General features: G+C 35.8%; 1 protein-coding gene and 1 long non-coding RNA gene across 7 annotated transcripts in view; both read right to left on the bottom strand.

Moving 5' to 3' along the window:
* The window catches only part of LOC124389265, a 111,034-nt gene that overhangs the window by 40,515 nt on the left and 50,693 nt on the right, over positions 1 to 19,826 (bottom strand). For 2 of the 5 annotated variants that reach the window (XM_046854614.1, XM_046854616.1), the window contains exon 1: positions 1,181 to 1,277. The exons of the other annotated variants lie outside the window; for them this stretch is intronic. In XM_046854614.1, the coding sequence (XP_046710570.1) occupies positions 1,181 to 1,238 (58 nt within the window). In that variant the 5' untranslated portion in view covers positions 1,239 to 1,277. Of the gene's footprint in view, positions 1 to 1,180; positions 1,278 to 19,826 lie in introns of those variants that run through there. 5 annotated transcript variants of the gene reach the window in all.
* On the bottom strand, positions 3,263 to 7,452 carry LOC124389273. Of its 2 annotated transcripts, XR_006926548.1 has the most exons (3): positions 7,200 to 7,452; positions 3,647 to 4,137; positions 3,263 to 3,363 (listed from the first exon to the last, which is right to left on the bottom strand). It is a non-coding gene; the product is annotated as an uncharacterized LOC124389273 (long non-coding RNA). The 2 variants fall into 2 exon arrangements; XR_006926547.1 differs by lacking the exon at positions 7,200 to 7,452 and having other exon boundaries at positions 3,647 to 5,510.

Here is a 19,826-nt window from a genome sequence, read left to right as displayed (position 1 = left end):
TTGTATTATAAATAAAAAAAATTAATATCTAAATAAAATGGAATAAATCAAATAATGCAATAATTTTTTTATTATATTGTTTTTAAATTGAGTAAATTAAATCAAATTAAATAAATGGGAAAAATGAATAAAATAATAAATAATTTACATTTGTTTGACCCCATTTGTGTAATTCAGATGTGTATATAAGTGTGTGTGTGTGTGTATATATTTTTTTACAATTAATATTAAATTTTCTAAAGATATTTTCTACTTATTTCATAATAATTGAACAAATCCTGCACGACATTATTTGGTACGAAAACCTCGTCCATGCTCACCTTCAGAAATGTCGCCCCCTTGTGGTTGTTCTGTAATAATTCATCCATACTATATTTTACTATATGTTTATCACATTTTTCAATATTTTATTTGAAATGTTATATGTTCTCGGATTGTTGTTAAAACACACTTCATAATCACTTATGCACCGACGACATGAACAATTTTAATATGGTTATACAAGACTGGATTTTGGACCCCATACTTTTAGATCTTTTTTTTCTTTTTTTTTTTCCTTTTTTGCTTTTTGATGATCTACTTTATAGTGTGTTAATGCAAATATAATTCATGAGGTTTACCCAGTCATGAGATTTTACAAAAAAATAATCACACTAAAGAGTTTTCTTCCAAGTAAGATATTACAATCCAGAACAAGCAGGAACATTACAGAAATACACATCACCTGATTGAAGTGAGAGATCGCGCTCACTTTCTATACATATTTTCTCATTTATAGATTTGGTTTGATTTATAATATTGATAGTGAACATTTGATTATGTATGTAATTTTTTTTTTCCAAATCGAATCTCAAAGTGCTGATTTGTCGCCCCCTGGTGTTCAGGTAGGCTAATACACCTGGCATACTCTTACATTCCTGGACCACACCTTTAGTATTTTTTTGTAAATCCAGTGCCACAATTCACTCCGGTGTTTTATTGCATGATTTGAGAATTGGAAATAACATTTCTTTATAATTTCTAGATGACTGGAAGTTTTACATCTGAACTATTAGTTCTGATGTATAAAGAAAAAAAAACTCATGCTTCTTTAGATAAGATTCTACACTGTCTTTCAGCTCCATAAAACTCAGAGTATATTCAAAAGTGCACTAATAAACACAATCATGGTGAACATTACCGTTACAGAAGATCACCGACAGCAGCAGATGAAACCAGAGCAGTACAGCAGCCTCCATGTCTGTAACGGGAATACTGTACTTTCACTTTCTACATCACGTGACTGGCAATTAACTCTAATCAATCCTTCTACAAACATCTGTCAAATATATATATAAAAACCAATAATAATACACCTTCGAATGTAAAATATTGTTAATGTAATACATTTAAAAGATATATATTTACATTTATTACTTGGGTGGACTTTTTACATTTAAACTTTATTCTTAAGACTTTACTATTTTATGATTTTTTTTTTCATATATTATTTTCCTGTAGCAGGATTTCCATTATTATAATCTTACCTCGCATGTATCCCTATAATCCCTCTTTATATTATTGTTATTTATATACATTTATCTCTATTTCAATACATTTTATTTCATTGTAATATGAATTAATTCCCGCTACAAAAGTGTGATATTATTTTGAACAGGCATTAAAAAGGGCACGTGTAGTTTTTTAATCAGGCGACATTCATATCTACCTAAAGGGTCCTTTTGTGCAGATTATCGCACATTATTACTTCATTTTCTTTATTTTAACGTCACCAAAAACACTAATTTTCTGCTCTACAAAGAGATTATTTCTGTCTTTTATAAATAATGGATTATTGCTAGCAGTTCGGCTAATCCGCGCTAATATTTGTAGCTAGGAGCAAAAAAGGGACGGATTGGCGGAATGCGGGTGGGATTTGTAAACTGTAGGATGACACCATATTTCAGGAAAAAAAAGGCCCCATTTATTAACTGCGGGTAAAATCAGCAGCACTTTGTTTAGTGTTGCGCGTCTAATCGTGCACTTAGATATAAAGACAGTGCATTTTCAATCATATTCCACATTTAAACACTCATAAAACATTTTCCTTTATAGGTTTGCTCAATATTTCAAATAATTTTTATTGACAGTGTCCCTGTGTATTAATCTATTACATTTCAAGTCATTTTACTGTACAGTTTTTGAGAAAAATAAAGGCAGATTCATTTTAAATCTCATTTTCAATCATGTTCCATTATCAAACACTCATAAAAAAATTTTTCTTTATAGGTTTGTTCAATATTTCAAATAATTCGTATTTAGAGTCTCCCTGTCTTTTATAGTCTTAAATTTCTAGTGATTTTACTGTGGAGTTTTTGAGAAAAGTGAAGGCAAAATCACTCCAACCCTCAGTGCATTTTTATCATGTTCCACATTCACTTTAAAGACAGAGACAGACAGAGACAGACAAAGACAGAGAGAGACAGAGACAGACACAGACACTCTAAAGACAGAGTCAGACAGAGACACTCTAAAGACAGAGTCAGACAGAGACAGAGACACTGTAAAGAAGAATTATGTGAAAGATTGAGCAAACCTTTAAAGAAACCTTTACAAAAAAATGTTTTATGAGTGTTTGAACATGGTGATTCAGGTGCACTGATTTTTCTGTTTCTTAAAGGAAACGCCGTTCTGAAGCGTCTTTATGTGTATTGTGACCGAACCCACCATCATACCGTAAGTGTGAGACGCACAACACAAAGAAAAGTGCGGCTGATTAAGGCAACCTCCTCAGAGAAGAAATTAGCTCTTTCATGATAAAACTGGTTCTGAGACTCTGGTCGACTTTCTCCATTCTGCCACAAGTGCACTAGAGATCCAGAGTCAGTTCTTTTCCACTCCACTTCCAGTTCTTCCATTGGTAGAGGAGTTTCTACAAAACAGGGCAACATCACTGAGTCTCCCAGCTGGACAGTGAGAAGACCAGATGGACCCTGGACATGTGTTGAGAAAAATGTTCTGACTAACCTTATCTAGAGTGTGTTTTAATCCAACTAATATCTATTCAACAAATTGACCTAATAATTAGTATAGAACCTTTTAGATACAATAGAAGCAGCGTGATTAAACCTATTTCACCTATGTGTTTTAATCAGTCTCATGTAGTCTCTGTACTGCAAGTATAATTAACATAACAGCGATCAGATATTAATAAATAGAGTAGAGTAGAGTCTGACTGGTGTTATGAGAGTGTTGGAGAGACAAGAAAGAACAACATACAAGGCAGATTTAAGCATGTTTATTGTGCAGAGATGAGGTGAGATTTACGATGCTGTTAGTGAAGAATGCTCCTAAAAGACGTTCCAGGATGTCTGTGAGTTGGAGCTGAATAAAAGAAATAAACAGAAATCACAATGACTCAAAACATATAATTAATATGTGCATGTAACAACAAAAGTAACAAGCTTACAAACGTTATAGTTGTGAAGCCTAACACATTATGCAACAGTCAGTACAGATAATAGAAATGAAGTATGAGCTGGACACTAACATAACCACGTAGAATAATGTAGTTAAACAAATACAAATAGACAATTTAAGTAAAACAATAAAGCTTGATTTAATAAAAATGGGATAGTAAATAAAATCATAAAAGCAAAACACTTACACAGAGTAGATGTAGGGAAGATAAAAAGCTGAGAGCAGGAGGAAGCGGTGCCTGGCTGTACCAGAGGGGGTGAAGGTTGTATACACAATCTTTTCTTAAGTGACACAGAGAAAAAGCCGTAAATAAGGGTAATGGGGGAACAGGAAACCCCAAATATGGAATCCCAGGAAGGGGACTTTACTAGGGTGAAGAAAATAGAAAAAAAGTAAAGGTGTCATGTAACACCAGGGTATAAGAATGAGTGTGTGCAAAGTGTGTGTGCGCTTGATCATTTTGATGTGATGAAGTGACCACCTTCTATGGGCTCATCAGAACGTGTCTGGAATAAAGAAGTTTTTGCTGCATGACTGAAGATTCTTCATTGGCTTTTGAGGTCCATTTCATTTAATTTGATGAAGTTAAGAGTGTTACATTGGGAATTAACTGAAACAAAGAATCCGCCCGTGATGTGTCTGCTCAGAGACGGGTTCTGAGTTCCGACACGTGGAAGCCTAAAGAGAATAAAAACAAACTTCTAAACCTCAAGTTTAAACTCTAAAGTCTGGTAAATTTAGACTGCAGGTTAAAGTCCTCAAGTTGCTACAGATTTCTGTCTCTGGAATTTCACAACGGAAAAATGACTAAATTACTGTAAAAGATTGAACAAAAGAAAAAGGAGATTTGGACGTCTCTTCATGAGTTATTATTGTAGACATGTCTGAACTCACAAAGGTGTGTTAGGAGAGTGTGACAGCAGAGGCATGTTCAAGCAAAAACAAATACACACACACACACACACACACACACACACACACACACACACACACACACACACACACACAAGTCTTCTGCTTCTACACACTCATTCTGGGCTCTATAGTGTTGCCAAAACCTGGAATTAGGGAAGACTCAGATACCACCAAGGAAGTACAAGAGCAGGAAAATCCTGGCAGGTAATCCAGAAGCTGCTTCAGTCCAACACATTTCAGTCTCTGTCCACTACAAACATGGCCTCCACAGATGATCTGCAGGCCTTCCAGGAGCTTTTCAAGCATGAATCAGCTGTGAGGGAATGACTGTACAGGAGCCCCCTGCTTGTCTGTCTTTCCCATTCCTTCCTCTGTCTTGGGCTCCAAAAAACAGAGTTAGTTTTCCTCATTGTTTCTTCTGTCGTCCTCCCAGTTCACCTCTGACATCTCCACTAACTCGTTCTCACTCTACATAAATGGAACTATTTGCTCCTACCAAGACGGGGCAAAGCCTGGATGAGCTCACTGCAGGAAATCAGAGTAAATATACAAAGATGTACACATTAGACTTTATGACAGAGTGTAACCACAGAACCTTTAATCAAAGCCTGATTAAATGCAGAGGATTAGAAAGTGCACATTGGTGAAGATGAGATGTGTGTGTGTGTGTGAAGATGTTTCCTTATGTATCCAGAATCAGCAGTGAAAACTGGAAAAGAAATTCATGGCAGATCAGCAAATAACCTGAAGTAGGATGGAGAAAAGCTGCTGGACCGCTAATATACACAACAGAAAAACTGTTATAAGGCAAGACAATTATTGTAAAGGGAAGTTCAGATGATACTTGAGGTGGTCAATCATAAGCCATGGAGACTCGATGTTCCAGCGATTGTTCTGTTGAGATAAAAAGGTTTACAGCAGTGGTGTTTGGAAATACAGAAAAGTCATGGGTAGATCGATCCTTGCTAATCATGGTTTGGCATTAAAACTTCCAGCACAGACCAAAAAAACCACGAGCACTAGAGGTGTAACGCTACACAAAACTCACAAAATTAGTTTTTTTAGTCACGGTTCAGTTCAATTTTGGTACAGTTTGGGGGAAGAAATGCAAAACATAAAATTGCCAGTTATTTTTTATTAACAAACTTTATTATTATTAACATTTGTGAACAATTTAAATATTTTGAAAACAATTTAATATAAAATGCCTGCTTGGTTTTTAAATTAAAAAAATCTAATATTAAAATAAAATGGAATAAATCAAATTAATGCAATAAACTATTTATTATATTGTTTAAATTGAGTAAATTAAATCAAATTAAATAAATGGAAAAAAAAATTAATTAAATAATTTACATTTGTTTGACCCTATTTGTGTAATACAGATGTGTATATAAGTGTGTGTGTGTATATTTTACAATTAATATTAAATTTTCTAAAGATATTTTCTACTTATTTCATAATAATTGAACAAATCCTGCACGACATTATTTGGTACGAAAACCTCGTCCATGCTCACCTTCAGAAATGTCGCCCCCTTGTGGTTGTTCTGTAATAATTCTGTTTATCACATTTTTCAATATTTTAATTGAAATGTTATATGTTCTCGGATTGTTGTTAACAAACACTTCATTATCACTTATGCACCGATGACATGAATAATTTTAATATGGTTTTGCAAGTCAGGATTTTGGGCCCAATACTTTTAGATTATATTCTTTTTGCTTTTTGATGATCTACTTAATAGTGTGTTAATGCAAATATAATTTCATTCATATGATATAACATTCATTCATTAAATTTAGACTTTATTCTTAACACTTTAGACTTTACTGTTTTATATTTAGACATTTTCATGAAGCAGGATTTCCATCATTGTAGTCTTAATTCGTTTGTATCTCTATAACTCCTCTTTACATTTTTATTATTATTATTATTATTATTATTATTATTATTATTCATATTTATATAAATTAATCTCTATTTTAATTCATTTTATTTTATTATACAGTGGAACCCGGTTATGTCGATGTCCTAGGGGGTCGCCAAAAAGCATCGAGGTAACCGATGATCGAGATAAACAAAAATCAAAATGGCGGCAGTATATTAACGTGCTTGAAATTTCTTTATGTACATGATGTGCGTTAATAAATGAGAATGTGCATGCACGTGTTTTTGAAGGGGTTTTTTACACAACAGCGTTGCCGCGGTTTGTTTGATAAAGGCATGCTATAAAAATACATACAGTACATGTTTATCTGTCAGGAATCCACCTGCCACGCCCCCTTCAGCCCCCTTCAGCGTGTCAGGTGCTTTCTCGGCCGCTTTCTCTGAAGCTCCGCTTCAATCGTGCACATATGGAGCTCGTTTATCATCATCACCAGCTCCTATTTAAACTTCCACACTCTCACTGTCCGTTATTGTTGGTATATGTTGGTTCACGGCGGTCGTTGTTATCGCTCATGCGTATCCCGGTACGTGTCTTCCCACCGGCACTCTCTCAACAGCTGCTCTTTTCTTCCCAAAGCGCACCGCGGATTCCCCCCGATCCTGCCGTGTTCATTCTATGCTTTTGGATGGTCATCCCACGTTCCGTGCCGCCAAGCGTGGCTTTTGCCTCCCATTCATCGCATAACATTTAACAACAAAAGGCATATGTGCACTAACTAACAGCAGAGATTCACCAGTTGTCAGGAATCCACCTGCCACGCCTCCTTCAGAGGCTGTCATTGCCTCCGCGCGCTAACAAGCTCGCAGCGCAAATCATGCACAGCTGAAGCGCGTTACTCACTCACTCCCGGCTCCCATACTAACCGCTCACTCACCCACTCTCGGGGTCCGTTATTATATGTGTTCATGCGTGGTCGTGTGTATGCTGCAAAACGTCTCCTCCCGGACTCCTCGCTCACTCCACGGCTGCGTTTTCCTTCCCCAGCACACCCGGACTTTCGACGCTTCCCCGTCGCTTCCTGTGTGCCGCGCTTCCTCGATAACGCACCGTTGATGTTATTATTGGACTGCCGTTTGCGGATTATCCCGATCTACGCGGGTATTTTGTGTTGGCTCTGCCTTCGTTAAATAAAGTTTCTGTTTGCCGTTACTCCGGCTTCCGCCTCCGCACCACGCCTAACACCAGTATACAATACAACACCTGGAGCAGCTGTAAGACTTGATTATTCCGCCACTTCCGCGAGTTCTTTTGCGGCTGCACCGAGATAACCAACGTTAAATGGCAAATTTTTCCCCCCTTGTGTTCGAGATATCAGGGTTCGGCGACATAAAAAAAGACATAACCGATAAAAAATGCTTAGAAAAAGCGAGAATTTGGCGGTTCCACTTCAAAAACGTCGACTTAATAGGGTTGTCGAGGTAACCGAGGTCGAGATAACCGGGTTCCACTGTAATATGAATTAATTCCCGCTATAAAAGTGTGATATTATTTTGAACAGGCATTAAAAAGGGCACGTGTGTAGTTTTTTAATCAGGCGACATTCATAAATACCTAAAGGGTCCTTTTGTTCAGATTGTCGCACATTATTACTTCATTTTCTTTATTTTAGCGACACTCAAAACACGAATTTTCTGCTCCACAAAGAGATTATTTCTGTCTTTTATAAATAATGGATGATTGCTAGCAGTTTGGCTAATCCGCGCTAATATTTGTAGCTAGGAGCAAAACGGGACGGATTGGCGGAATGCGGGTGGGATTTGTAAACTGTAGGATGACGCCATATTTCAGGAAGAAGACCCCATTTATTAGTGTGTGTGATGTGTTATTTATATTAGTGATAAATATATTGCACATGTTTATAGAGAATGGAGATGAAGTGCACTTGTTTATAATGTTTGAACTCTATATTGTGAAGAAGGAGATAATAAATAACATTATATATAAAATAAATGCATCTTCCCGAGTCACATTTGTAAGCAGTAGAGAGAAGTTTCCATGAGCAACCTCCTCAGTGAAGAAATGAGCTCTTTCATGATAAAACTGGTTCTGAGACTCTGGTCGACTTTCTCCATTCTGCCACAAGTGCACTAGAGATCCAGAGTCAGTTCTTTTCCACTCCACTTCCAGTTCTTCCATTGGTAGAGGAGTTTCTACAAAACAGGGCAACATCACTGAGTCTCCCAGCTGGACAGTGAGAGGATCAGATGGACCCTGGACATGGAAACCTAAAGAGAATAAAAACAAACTTCTAAACCTCGTCCATGCTCACCTTCAGAAATGTCGCCCCCTAGTGGTTCGTCTGTAATAATTCATTCTTGCTATATGTTACTATGTTTATAAATTTTTTGATATTTTATTTGAAATGTTATATGTTCTCGGAATGTTGTTGAAAAACACTTTATAATCACTTATGTAATATGCACCGATGAAATGAATAATTTTAATATGGTTATGCAAGTCAGGATGTTGGGCCCCATACTTTTAGAATATATTTTTTGCTTTTTGATGATCTACATTATGTGTGTTAATGCAAATATAATTCATGTCAATTCAAATATCATTTCATTCATATGATATAACATTCATTAATTACATTTAGACTTTATTCTTAAGAATTTACTATTTTATATTTAGACATTTTCATGAAGCAGGTTTTTGATCATTGTAGTTTTACTTCGCATGTATCTCTATAACTACACTTTATATTATTATTATTATTATTATTATTATTATTATCATTATTATTATTATTATTTATATAAATGTATCTCTATTTTAACAAATTTTATTTCATTGTAATATAAATTATTTCCCGCTACAAAAGTGTGATATTATTTTGAACAGGCATTAAAAAGGGCACGTGCGTAGTTTTTTAATCAGGCGACATTCATAGATACCTAAAGGGTCCTTTTGTGCAGATTATCGCATTTTATTACTTCATTTTCTTTATTTTAACGTCACCAAAAACACTAATTTTCTGCTCTACAAAGAGATTATTTCTATCCTTTATAAATAATGGATGATTGCTAGCAGTTCGGCTAATCCGCACTAATATTTGTAGCTAGGAGCAAAAATGGGACGGATTGGCGGAATACGGGTGGGATTTGTAAAATGTAGGATGACGCCATATTTCAGGAAGAAGACCCCATTTATTAGTGTGTGTGTGTGTGTGTGTGTGTGTGTGTATTTATATTAGTGATAAATATATTGCACATGTTTATAGAGAAATGAGATGAATTGCACTTGTTTAGAGAGTTTGGACTCTATAATGTGAAGAAAGAGATGTAATAAATAACATATATAAATATACACATAAATACATACAGTATTACACTGGTACTCGTCTCCAGTTCGGTTCCTCTCCCACCAAATAAAATGTGTTTAGAGCCGCAAAATATATTTTACTTTTAAATGAATAGAACACAATTTGTTGTTTTATGCAGATGTAATGTAGTTTCCCAATTGCCCCACTAGGTGGCACCAGTGTGATTTGAAGCTGAACTGCATGATAATTACTGGTAGTAAATTTAGTAAAGAATCAGTGATTTACTGATTTACCCTTAAATGGGTAATTACTTGAGAGAGAGAGAGAGAGAGAGAGAGAGAGAGAGAGAGAGAGAGATGTAACTGCATTATAGACTTGATGTTTACAATTTTAGTTATTTTAATTACATTTCATTTAAATGAATTTCAATAAAATGTAAATTACTTCACTAAAAAGGGTTTATCTTTTAAACAGGCATAAAAAAATGTGCATTTTGTTCAGATGATATTCATAAATAACTAAAGGCTCGTTAGAGTACAGATTATTTACCTTTTTATAAAAGCTTTTTTATAGTTTGTAACTTAAAGAATGATCATTATTGCTATCAGTTTGCTACTTTGTGTTAATTTATGTAGGAAGAGGCTCAGTTTTGGATGTGAGATGGTTTCAGAGTCGTCAGTGACATATGTAGTTAATTCTTTATAGAAGATTGTGTTCTGTGTCAAATCTAATGCTCACTTCAGAATGTTCAGGTGTTGCTTAAAAACACAAGAATGTGAATTTAATCAGATTAACCTGCAATAAATATAAATAATCAATTAAAAAGAATAGATTTTTTTTATTTATTATTTGTCCAACACACAACACATTAATGAGATTAATACTGTAGTAAAGTTGGAAGTTCTGCAGTCACATGGCTGAATATATGACAAAAGCAGTACATTTGTTGTACAAAAAGTAAAAAAGGCAACATGCAACACTATTACACACATTTACAGTCAGATTTTACTTTCACAATGTAGTAAACATGCAGTAGGCAGAGTTTCTTCTCACCTGCAAGAAAGAAACTTTTCTGATCTCATTACAGAATCATTTTAATTCTCAACACAATTACAGAAAACAATCTAATAAAATAGTTTTATTCAATGAGACTCAAAGTATTTTTGTGCCTCGATTTACAGCTAAATATACTATAAGCTTGAAGTAACAAGATGAATAACTATTACTTTATATATTTTATTGTTGCATGGAGTAACTGTATACATATACGTGTGTGTATAAACTTTCTTTCGGCTTCTCCCATTAGGGGGCGCCACAGCGGATCCTCCGCATGTTTGATTTGGCACATGTTTTTACGCTGGATGCCCTTCCTAACGCAACCCTCCCCATTTATCTGGGCTTGGGACCGGCACTAAGAGTGGGTGAGGTTGGTTCCCTGACCGGGTATCGAACCCGGGACGCAGCATCCTAACCACTAGACCACCAGGGGACCCACATGTGTGTGTATATGTTTCTAAATAAATGAACCGGTTTTACCATTTTGTTGACCACTGTAACAAATCTCAGTGTTCACACGAACCCACTCTCGGACTCGGACTGCCTTTCTCTTGGCATCTGCCCGTGCTGTCAGCGTTCGGAGACCCTTCTGCTCTCCTCTGCTTCGTTTCTCTCCCCAAGGCTGGTATCTTTTTCCTCTTTATTGGCGTCGGACTGGAACAGAGCACACTGATTAGTTTCATCAGTTACAGGTGTAGTCTTACCGCTCGCTCTGTTCTCCTCCACCCTCCGCTCGTGAACCACTTCACAACATTTGTGTACATTTCAACACTTTGTACTGTAAATATCCTGATTTTTCCTGTGATGTAGCTCTATGTTGTGCGATGTAGCTCTATGTTGTGTTATGAAGCTCTATGTTGTGTGATGTAGCGCTATGTTGTGTGATGTAGCTCTATGCTGTGTGATGTAGCTATGTTGTGTGATGTAGCGCTATGTTGTGTGATGTAGCTCTATGTTGTGTTATGTAGCTCTATGTTGTGTGATGTAGCTCTATGTTATGTTATGTAGCTCTATGCTGTGTGATGTAGCTCTATGTTGTGTTATGTAGCTCTATGCTGTAAGATGTAGCTCTATGTTGTGTTATGTAGCTCTATGTTGTGTTATGTAGCTCTATGTTGTGTTATGTAGCTCTATGCTGTGAGATGTAGCTCTATGCGGTGTGATGTAGCTCTATGCGGTGTGATGTAGCTCTATGTTATGTGATGTAGCTCTGTTGTGTGATGTAGCTCTATGTTGTGTTATGTAGCTCTATGCTGTGTGATGTAGCTCTATGCTGTGTGATGTAGCTCTATGCTGTGTGATGCAGCTCTATGCTGTGTGATGTAGCTCTATGCTGTGTGATGCAGCTCTATGCTGTGTGATGCAGCTCTATGCTGTGTGATGCAGCTCTATGCTGTGTGATGTAGCTCTATGCTGTGAGATGTAGCTCTATGCTGTGAGATGTAGCTCTATGCTGTGCGATGTAGCTCTTTGTTGTGCGATGTAGCTCTTTGTTGTGCGATGTAGCTCTATGCTGTGTGATGTAGCTCTATGTTGTGTGATGTAGCTCTATGTTGTGTGATGTAGCTCTATGTTGTGTAATGTAGCTCTATGTTGTGTGATGTAGCTCTATGTTGTGTGATGTAGCTCTATGTTGCGTGATGTAGCTCTGTTGTTTTATGTAGCACCAGGGTTCTGGAGGAACGTTGTCTCATTTCACTGTGTATTGCTTCAGATAAATATGTTTGAAATGACAATAACAGCTTCTTGACCTGACATAAAGAATAGGTGTAGAATAAAAGCATGTAGGAAGCGTCTTACCTGCTAAGTTCCTAAATGATTAGATGCAGGATTCAGCTCCTGGAGTTCATGGTCATGATTGGATGAGGGTGTGTTTGAGTCCTGTGTTTGTAAGACATTCATTAGTCTCATATGATGCACAAAAGTTAATAAAATAAAAATCGTTATTCCATGTTAAAATAATGTTAATAATAATCTCACCATCTGTTCCTGTTTAGATCCAGACCAGAATAGCAGCCTCTGTATTTCTGTTCTAAATCTGTACAATGAGAGCAACAATGTTCATGTCTTCTGTTTAACCAAGCTGATAAAGAAAATAAATTTTCCTATTTATACATGATGAATTCATCAGCAATACACACATATCTTTCTTTATTCTCTGTGCCTGTGTGATGGAACAAATGGGACAGTCAGAGACGTCAATCCAAATGTAAAATATTTATGTGGTATCATTTTTGTCATTCTAATAAATTATCCTAGTCTATAGAAAGTTATAATACAACATGTTTATACGACTGTGCTGATCAAGGTAAAACATTATAGAATATTGATAAAGTAAAATTGTGGTCAGGTTTCTGCCATGCTAAATTTTTAATGTAAATAAAATGTAATTGTAACTTTCAGCCGAGAAAAATCCACATCACCAAGTCCCACCCTTTCTCTCTCTCTAAACTCGAGGCTGCAGTTTGTCCCTGCCTCATCAATTATGAAAATTTTCAAGCATTTTATGATTGGGGAAAAAAAAGGATTGATCAGAACTGCATTCTTCCATTACTGCATGATTCAGTTCTGATGCTCACATGATGTCCTTTTCCGGTGTTGATTATGTAACAGGTTTAAAGTTAGGTTGACTTCCCCATTTCTGATAATAATAACAGAAAATTCTTTCCTGCATCAATTTTGTTATAATATTTAAATGTCGCATCTGGAGATTATACTTACAGAAAGCAGATCTGCCAGAACACGGCAAAGACGCATTCAGTTGGTATCACAATAAGTCGCAGATCCACTGTACGCTGACCAGTTCCTGTTTATAATAAATAAAAAGGAATTGCAGCACCATGTTATATTAGGTGGATTATTTTGATAGCACTTTTGTGATCATTATTTTTGTCAGTAATTTCACAATAACATTTATGTAGTGATTCACTTTTTATTATTATTAAAATCAGACTCACGTGCTTTTAGGATCAGCTCCACTAATAAAGCAGCAGCGTTCACAAAAACAACCAGCCCTGAACCAATCATGAACACAACCACACTCCATACAGCTGTAATACAAACATCACGATTAGAGAAAATAGGAACTTTTTCCCCTTTTCAGCACATTTTTCTGTAAATAAAAATAATTGTATTTTATGATTTTTGTACATACGCTGCTGTGTGGACTGGGAGTCGGACTCTGGAGGTCTGGTAACTAAAGCAAAATCAATCAATTTCTATCAGTAATAAGAAGTGATTCAGATCGTTTCAGCATGATATTCACACATACACATAGACACCAAATTTCCAGCGTTCTAACCCGTTATAACACTCCTCACTCCTGATACATATCTTAAAGAATGCCAATGAAAGCTGCATTTTACAAAATTAAAATCGTCAAAGCATCAATAATTCTACACCATTTTTTGAAATTCTATTAACAGAATTTCAGCTGATATGTGTATACAGTTGGGACCAACAGTCTGAAAGCCTGTAAAAAAATTGGAAATAACAAAGCTTGGGATGTCAAAGTACACAAACACATGATTCAACACAATTCTGCAACTGTAAATGTTGATGGCAGGATGAAGAGAGTACGGATCGGTCAACTCTCACCATGATGAGAGTTTTGCATTGCAATGGGGGGAAATTAGTGATTAAGTTAATGACCAGGTGGTTTTCATTGAGACATACAGTGGTGTGAAAAAGTGTTCCTGGTTTCTTATTTTTTTGCATGTTTTCACACTTTAATGTTTCAGATCATCAAACTAATTTAAATATTAGTAAAAGATAACACAAGGAACAACATGCAGTTTTTAAATTAAGGTTTTTATTATTGAGGGAAAACAAAATCCAAAACTACATGGCCCTGTGTGGAAAAAAGTGTTTGCCCCCGAAACCTGATAACTGTTTGGGCTGCCATCAGCAGCAACAACTGCAATCAAGCGTTTGTGATAACTTGCAGTGAGTCTGTTACAGCGCTGTGGAGGAATTGTTTCTCCACTCATTTATGCAGAATTGTTGTAATTCAGCCACATTGGAGCGTTTTCGAGCAGGAAACCCCTTTTTAAGGTCATACTACAGCATCTCAATAGGATTCAGGTCAGGACTTTGACTAGGCCACTCCAAAGTCTTCATTTTGTTTTTCTTCAGCCATTTAGAGGTGGACTTGCTGGTGTGTTTTGGATCAGAACCCAAGTTCGCTTCAGCTTGAGGTCACGAACAGATGGCTGGACGTCAGGATTTTTTGGTAAACAGCAGAATTTAATAGTTAATTAATGGTTCCATTTATCACAGCAAGTCTTCCAGGTCCTGAAGCAGCAAAACAGCCCCAGCATACCTGGGAGTTCAGTCTCTTAGCTGACTTGATGTACTCTAAATACTTATGCTGCATGAAAATCGTAAAAAGGGTTTGGGGTTCCTGCAACCAGCATTTTCTAAGCTAGCTTTACTGTGAGGATTGCTGATGTGGCGGATTATAAGTTTGGTGCAGCAGATGACTGACCTCCCCATAAAATATTACCCCTTCAGCCAGGGATGAAACTTTTAATAGTGTTGAACTGGTTGTAAGTGAAGCTAGAGTTCATCAGCAAGGGTGCTATCTATGAAGTTTCCAGTCAGAGTTGCCATAGCGGATCAACACTGTAATGAAGTGTCTAAACTGGCACAGGAAGGAGAAAGAAAAATTGTGCCAGCTGGTGTTAAGGACTGTCACAGTAAAAGCATCATTTCTCCTTACAGCATCTTTGGATTTCCACAAGGTTCTTGCTTAGACAATTTTGGGATTGGAGTGGCGCTCCCCTGTCAGACTCCACTGTTCTTGAGAAGGTCCCCTTCATGACCAGTGATGTAGAGTGAAAACTAGAGTGTAGAACTGAAGATTTGAAACCAGCCAGCACCCCAGGGTACTTTTCTTTACATAATCAAAGAGAAAGACTGTGAAAGTTGCCACCAGTGCAGCTAGTGTAGCTGGAACTGTGGCTCTGAGCTGTGCTAGCTTTCTGTTGACCAAGTATTCTGTCAGACAGCAGTTGTGGATTCAGATGATGGCAAGAGAGAGCTGTTTTGCAGCTTGCAAACAAAGCTAATACACAATGAAAATTGGGTTAAAAGCTGTTCTGGGAACTGCAGTCTGCTGCTGACTCTGGCATTGAACTGAAGTGACAATAGTAGAAACCAAACCTTTCCTTTTCAGATGAATGTGTTGTTTTCTAAATAAAGAATTAAGGTATTTTGGCTTGATGTTGTCTCGGATAGATTGTGAATGATACATGACTGTGTACTTCAACTTAAAAAAAAATATGAGTACTTACGTTGTTGTTTCGCAGTGTTTCTGGAGTCAGATTCTAGAAGTATGAAAGCACAATCAGTGACTTTCTATTATCAGTGTCAAGTCTGTGACAGTAAAAACTAAATCTACTGTCTACAGAATCTACATGCACCTGTGATGAATGTTTCAGAGTGATATTAGTTTATTATATTATTGTTTATGAATGGCTTTGAACAGTGTCCTTTTCCTTCCTTGTGTTCAACTCATGCTCACTACTGGGAAAACTTTTGCATTAGAAAATAATTGTAGATAAAATTATTGAAAATAAGGAATTATAAGATGAAATAAATGACTACTTTTGTAATTATTTTTTCATCTGAGTCAAGTTTGTTTAAAGTGAAAAGGATTAGACCTGATAATTGCTTTAGACTTGTAGACAGTGTCATCATGGTCAAGACGTAGAGGAACATCGTCACACAGGTCAATGCATCACGCTCTAAACATAACAACACATTTTCAACAAGTATAATCATGACATTATTATTGATAAATTATACATTTACAGATAATTCTAGCACAAAACTGCAAAAAGCCACTTTTAAATCTAAAACAGAAGGTCATAACATTGCATTGTGTCTTTATTTACATTTTAAAGTCCCAACTGTTTTTGGAATTGGGGTTGTATGTTCTCTGATTTAATAAGAAGAAGCTCTGATATCATTTTAAGTCAAATTGAATAAATTAGAACCTCTTTTATACATGAAACTATACAAAAGGATCATCCAGTGGAACAGAATCTCCAGTAAACAGTAATGAAACAGAATCTGTATTTACCTTTCATATCAGTCACTACAGTGTAATGGAAGTAGATCGACCCTGATACATTTAGAATCTCCAGGATTATCATTATTGATACAAAGTAACGAAAATCTGCAAAAAGAAGCAGCAAAAGCAACGTTAATAATATTTATAATAATAATAATTTTAATAATAATAATAAACTGATGAATTATTGCCTTCCTTAAAAAATTCACTTTTTTAGCACTTCATAAATATATATATAAATATTTACATTACATAAGCGAGTGACCACCTAACATATTTAGCATAAGAAAGAAAAACTTTTAATTTAAATGAGGTGTTACAAAAAAGGAATAATAAAGTGAATATTTTGTGAAGCCTCCTTGATTTTTAAGAACAGTACAAATTCTTCTAAACATTGAATGAACAAACTGAGACATACAGCTCCATCTACATTTCTCCATTCTAGAAGTATAAAGTCTTTCAGATCCTGGATGCAGAATGACATTCAACTTGTCTTTTCAGAACTCCCCACAAGTGATTTATTGGGTGGAGATCTGGTGACATGCTTATCCCCTGAATTACTTTTATCCTGTTCTTCCTCAGAAACAAACCAGTGACCTTAGATGTATGCAGTATGTTGGGTCATTATTGTGTTGAAAGAGAGATGGCATCTTCTAGTCTAGTATTTCACAGTATATCTGTGAATTCATGATGCCATCTATAAAATGTGACTCTCTGACACCTGCAGCACTCATTAAGCCCCACACAAGAACACTGCCACCACCACCATTCTTTACTGTTGCTACCATACATTTTTCAGCTTTGGCAATTTGTAGAGGGGCTTCTTTGTGCATGGCTTCAGCAGAGGCTTTCTTTGTGAATGACAGCCATGCATGCCTCTCCTCTGCAAGGTACGTCGTATTGTATCACAAGAAACATTCACCCCAGTTTGACTTTCTAATTATTTAGGGAGATTGAGAAATCTGTCAGGGTGTAATCCTTTATGCTGGGCACTGTATATGATTTATATGTTTTCTGTAGGTTTATATATATATATATATATATATATATATATATATATATATATATATATATATATATATATATAACCTACAAAAACGTAACTTTGCTAGCCAATTGCAATTTGAATTGAATTATAATTATGATTAATATTTTTTTACATTAATGTCTAAGTTTTACTGTTACACTTAAAATAGTGATGATTGGATTTAGAGGAGATTTCAAATTGTCCGGTTCATGGACCAAGAATTACATTACCCATCAGCCACTGCACCTTCACCTGACATGCTCACATGTCTCTGATCACTCACACCTGAATCACGTTGTCTTGTATTTAAATCTCACCTTACAAAAGACTTGTTTGTTGGTTTTAGCTCATGTTCAGGTTTATGGTTCATGTTATTTGGTGTTTGCTTCTTGATCTTTATTTTATATATTTGCACTTGAATTTCAATAATCTGCAGTTGCATCTGTTTATCCAGTTATTACATGACAAAAATCATGTACATTTGTGAAAATAACTTCAATAAATGTCTGTTAGAGTCGATGCCTGTATTTTGTCTTTTTCGGGCTGCATTGTGCAAAAAAGTTCACTCCAATTCCGACACTGGCATGAGACAGCGAGTGAGACAGAGTATAATATATACTTACATTTTTGTATCCCAGTGTTTCTGGAGCTGGATTGTGAACGTCTGGTGACTAAAACACAAAGGTGACTTAGAAGAAGAGTTTGTGTGTAAAATGATTTGGAATTTTTAGTTTTAGAGCTGAAGTTTTGTAATCAGTTACCTTTCATCTAATAATATAGATTTTAAATAATTGAATGTAAAAATAACATGGCTATATATAACTTTCTTTCGGTTTCTCCCATTAGGGGTCGCCACAGCGGATCATCCGTATTTATGATCCGCATGTTCGATTTGGCACGTTTTTACACTGGATGCCCTTCCTAACGCAACCCTTCCCATTTATCCGGGCTTGGGACCGGCACTTAGAGTGCACTGGCTTGTGCAACCCTAATGGCTGGTTATATATACAGGTTTGAATTTGAGGTCGTCCCCAACTTATGATGGAAATGTGTTCTGATGACTCCATCAAAATAAAAGACATGGAGACATGGCCTGGCCTACCCAGGAGTCTTAAAGAATGGTGATTAGTATGTGGTAGTATACTGTAACATTTTCATAATTTAACACGTTATAGTACATCATTTAGCAGAATATTTATGGCAGCCAGTGCGTGGACGAGCGGCGGTACGCGAGTGCATACACACTTTAACACAGAGACAAATAAACTCTGTCAGCTGCTGGCGAGAGTAAAGATCTCACAAGGTGGAAGATACATACATGGCAGCGTCCCAGTGTACCATATTACTTACGCTGCTATGTTTGCAGATGTTTGAAAATATTTTTACAATTTCTTCATTTCGCTTTCATCATCGTAACATTAAGAAATCTAGGGTTAGGGTTATGGTTAGGTTAGGAGGTTAGGTTGAACCGTTATAAGTCAGGGACTACCTGTACATGTTGTATAAAATATAATAATGCATTTATAATGTTCAGTAAAAAATGTATTAGATCAAATAAATAAATAAACATATATACTGTACTTACCCAGACATTGTACAACAGTAAAAAAAAGAAAAGAAAACACTGATAACATTGGAAATAGCAGCACAATCACAGTTCCTGAAAAACAGAGAACATTAATTATAATTAATTTTATTAATATTTGGCTTTTATTTTTTGTGTAAGTTTAGATTAATAAAATCTACAAATTGGAAAAACGAAAGAATCAAAACAAGTATTAAAAAATATTTTAGAACAAATATATTCTCTATTGAGTTCTTTTCAACATAATACAATTGTACAATTATTGTGCAAAACAGCAGTAATACACACTGGAACTGTAAACAACAGATGCAGCCACAATTCAAGAAAAATCTAATGTAGTCTAATGTAGTGTAAATAATCCATTACAATGCTTTTTATCCCTGCATTCGATACACACAAAAACAAAATAGCCATTAGAGTGAAACATGACAATAGACGTCACTCCACATGAAAAATCTGTACTTACCGAAGGTTTGAGCTCCAAATATCAAA

Source organism: Silurus meridionalis, chromosome 7 (assembly GCF_014805685.1).
Source record: "Silurus meridionalis isolate SWU-2019-XX chromosome 7, ASM1480568v1, whole genome shotgun sequence".
NCBI lineage: Eukaryota > Metazoa > Chordata > Actinopteri > Siluriformes > Siluridae > Silurus > Silurus meridionalis.
The sequence above is the reverse complement of the archived record's forward strand: the minus strand, read 5'-3'. Positions and strand labels throughout refer to the sequence as shown.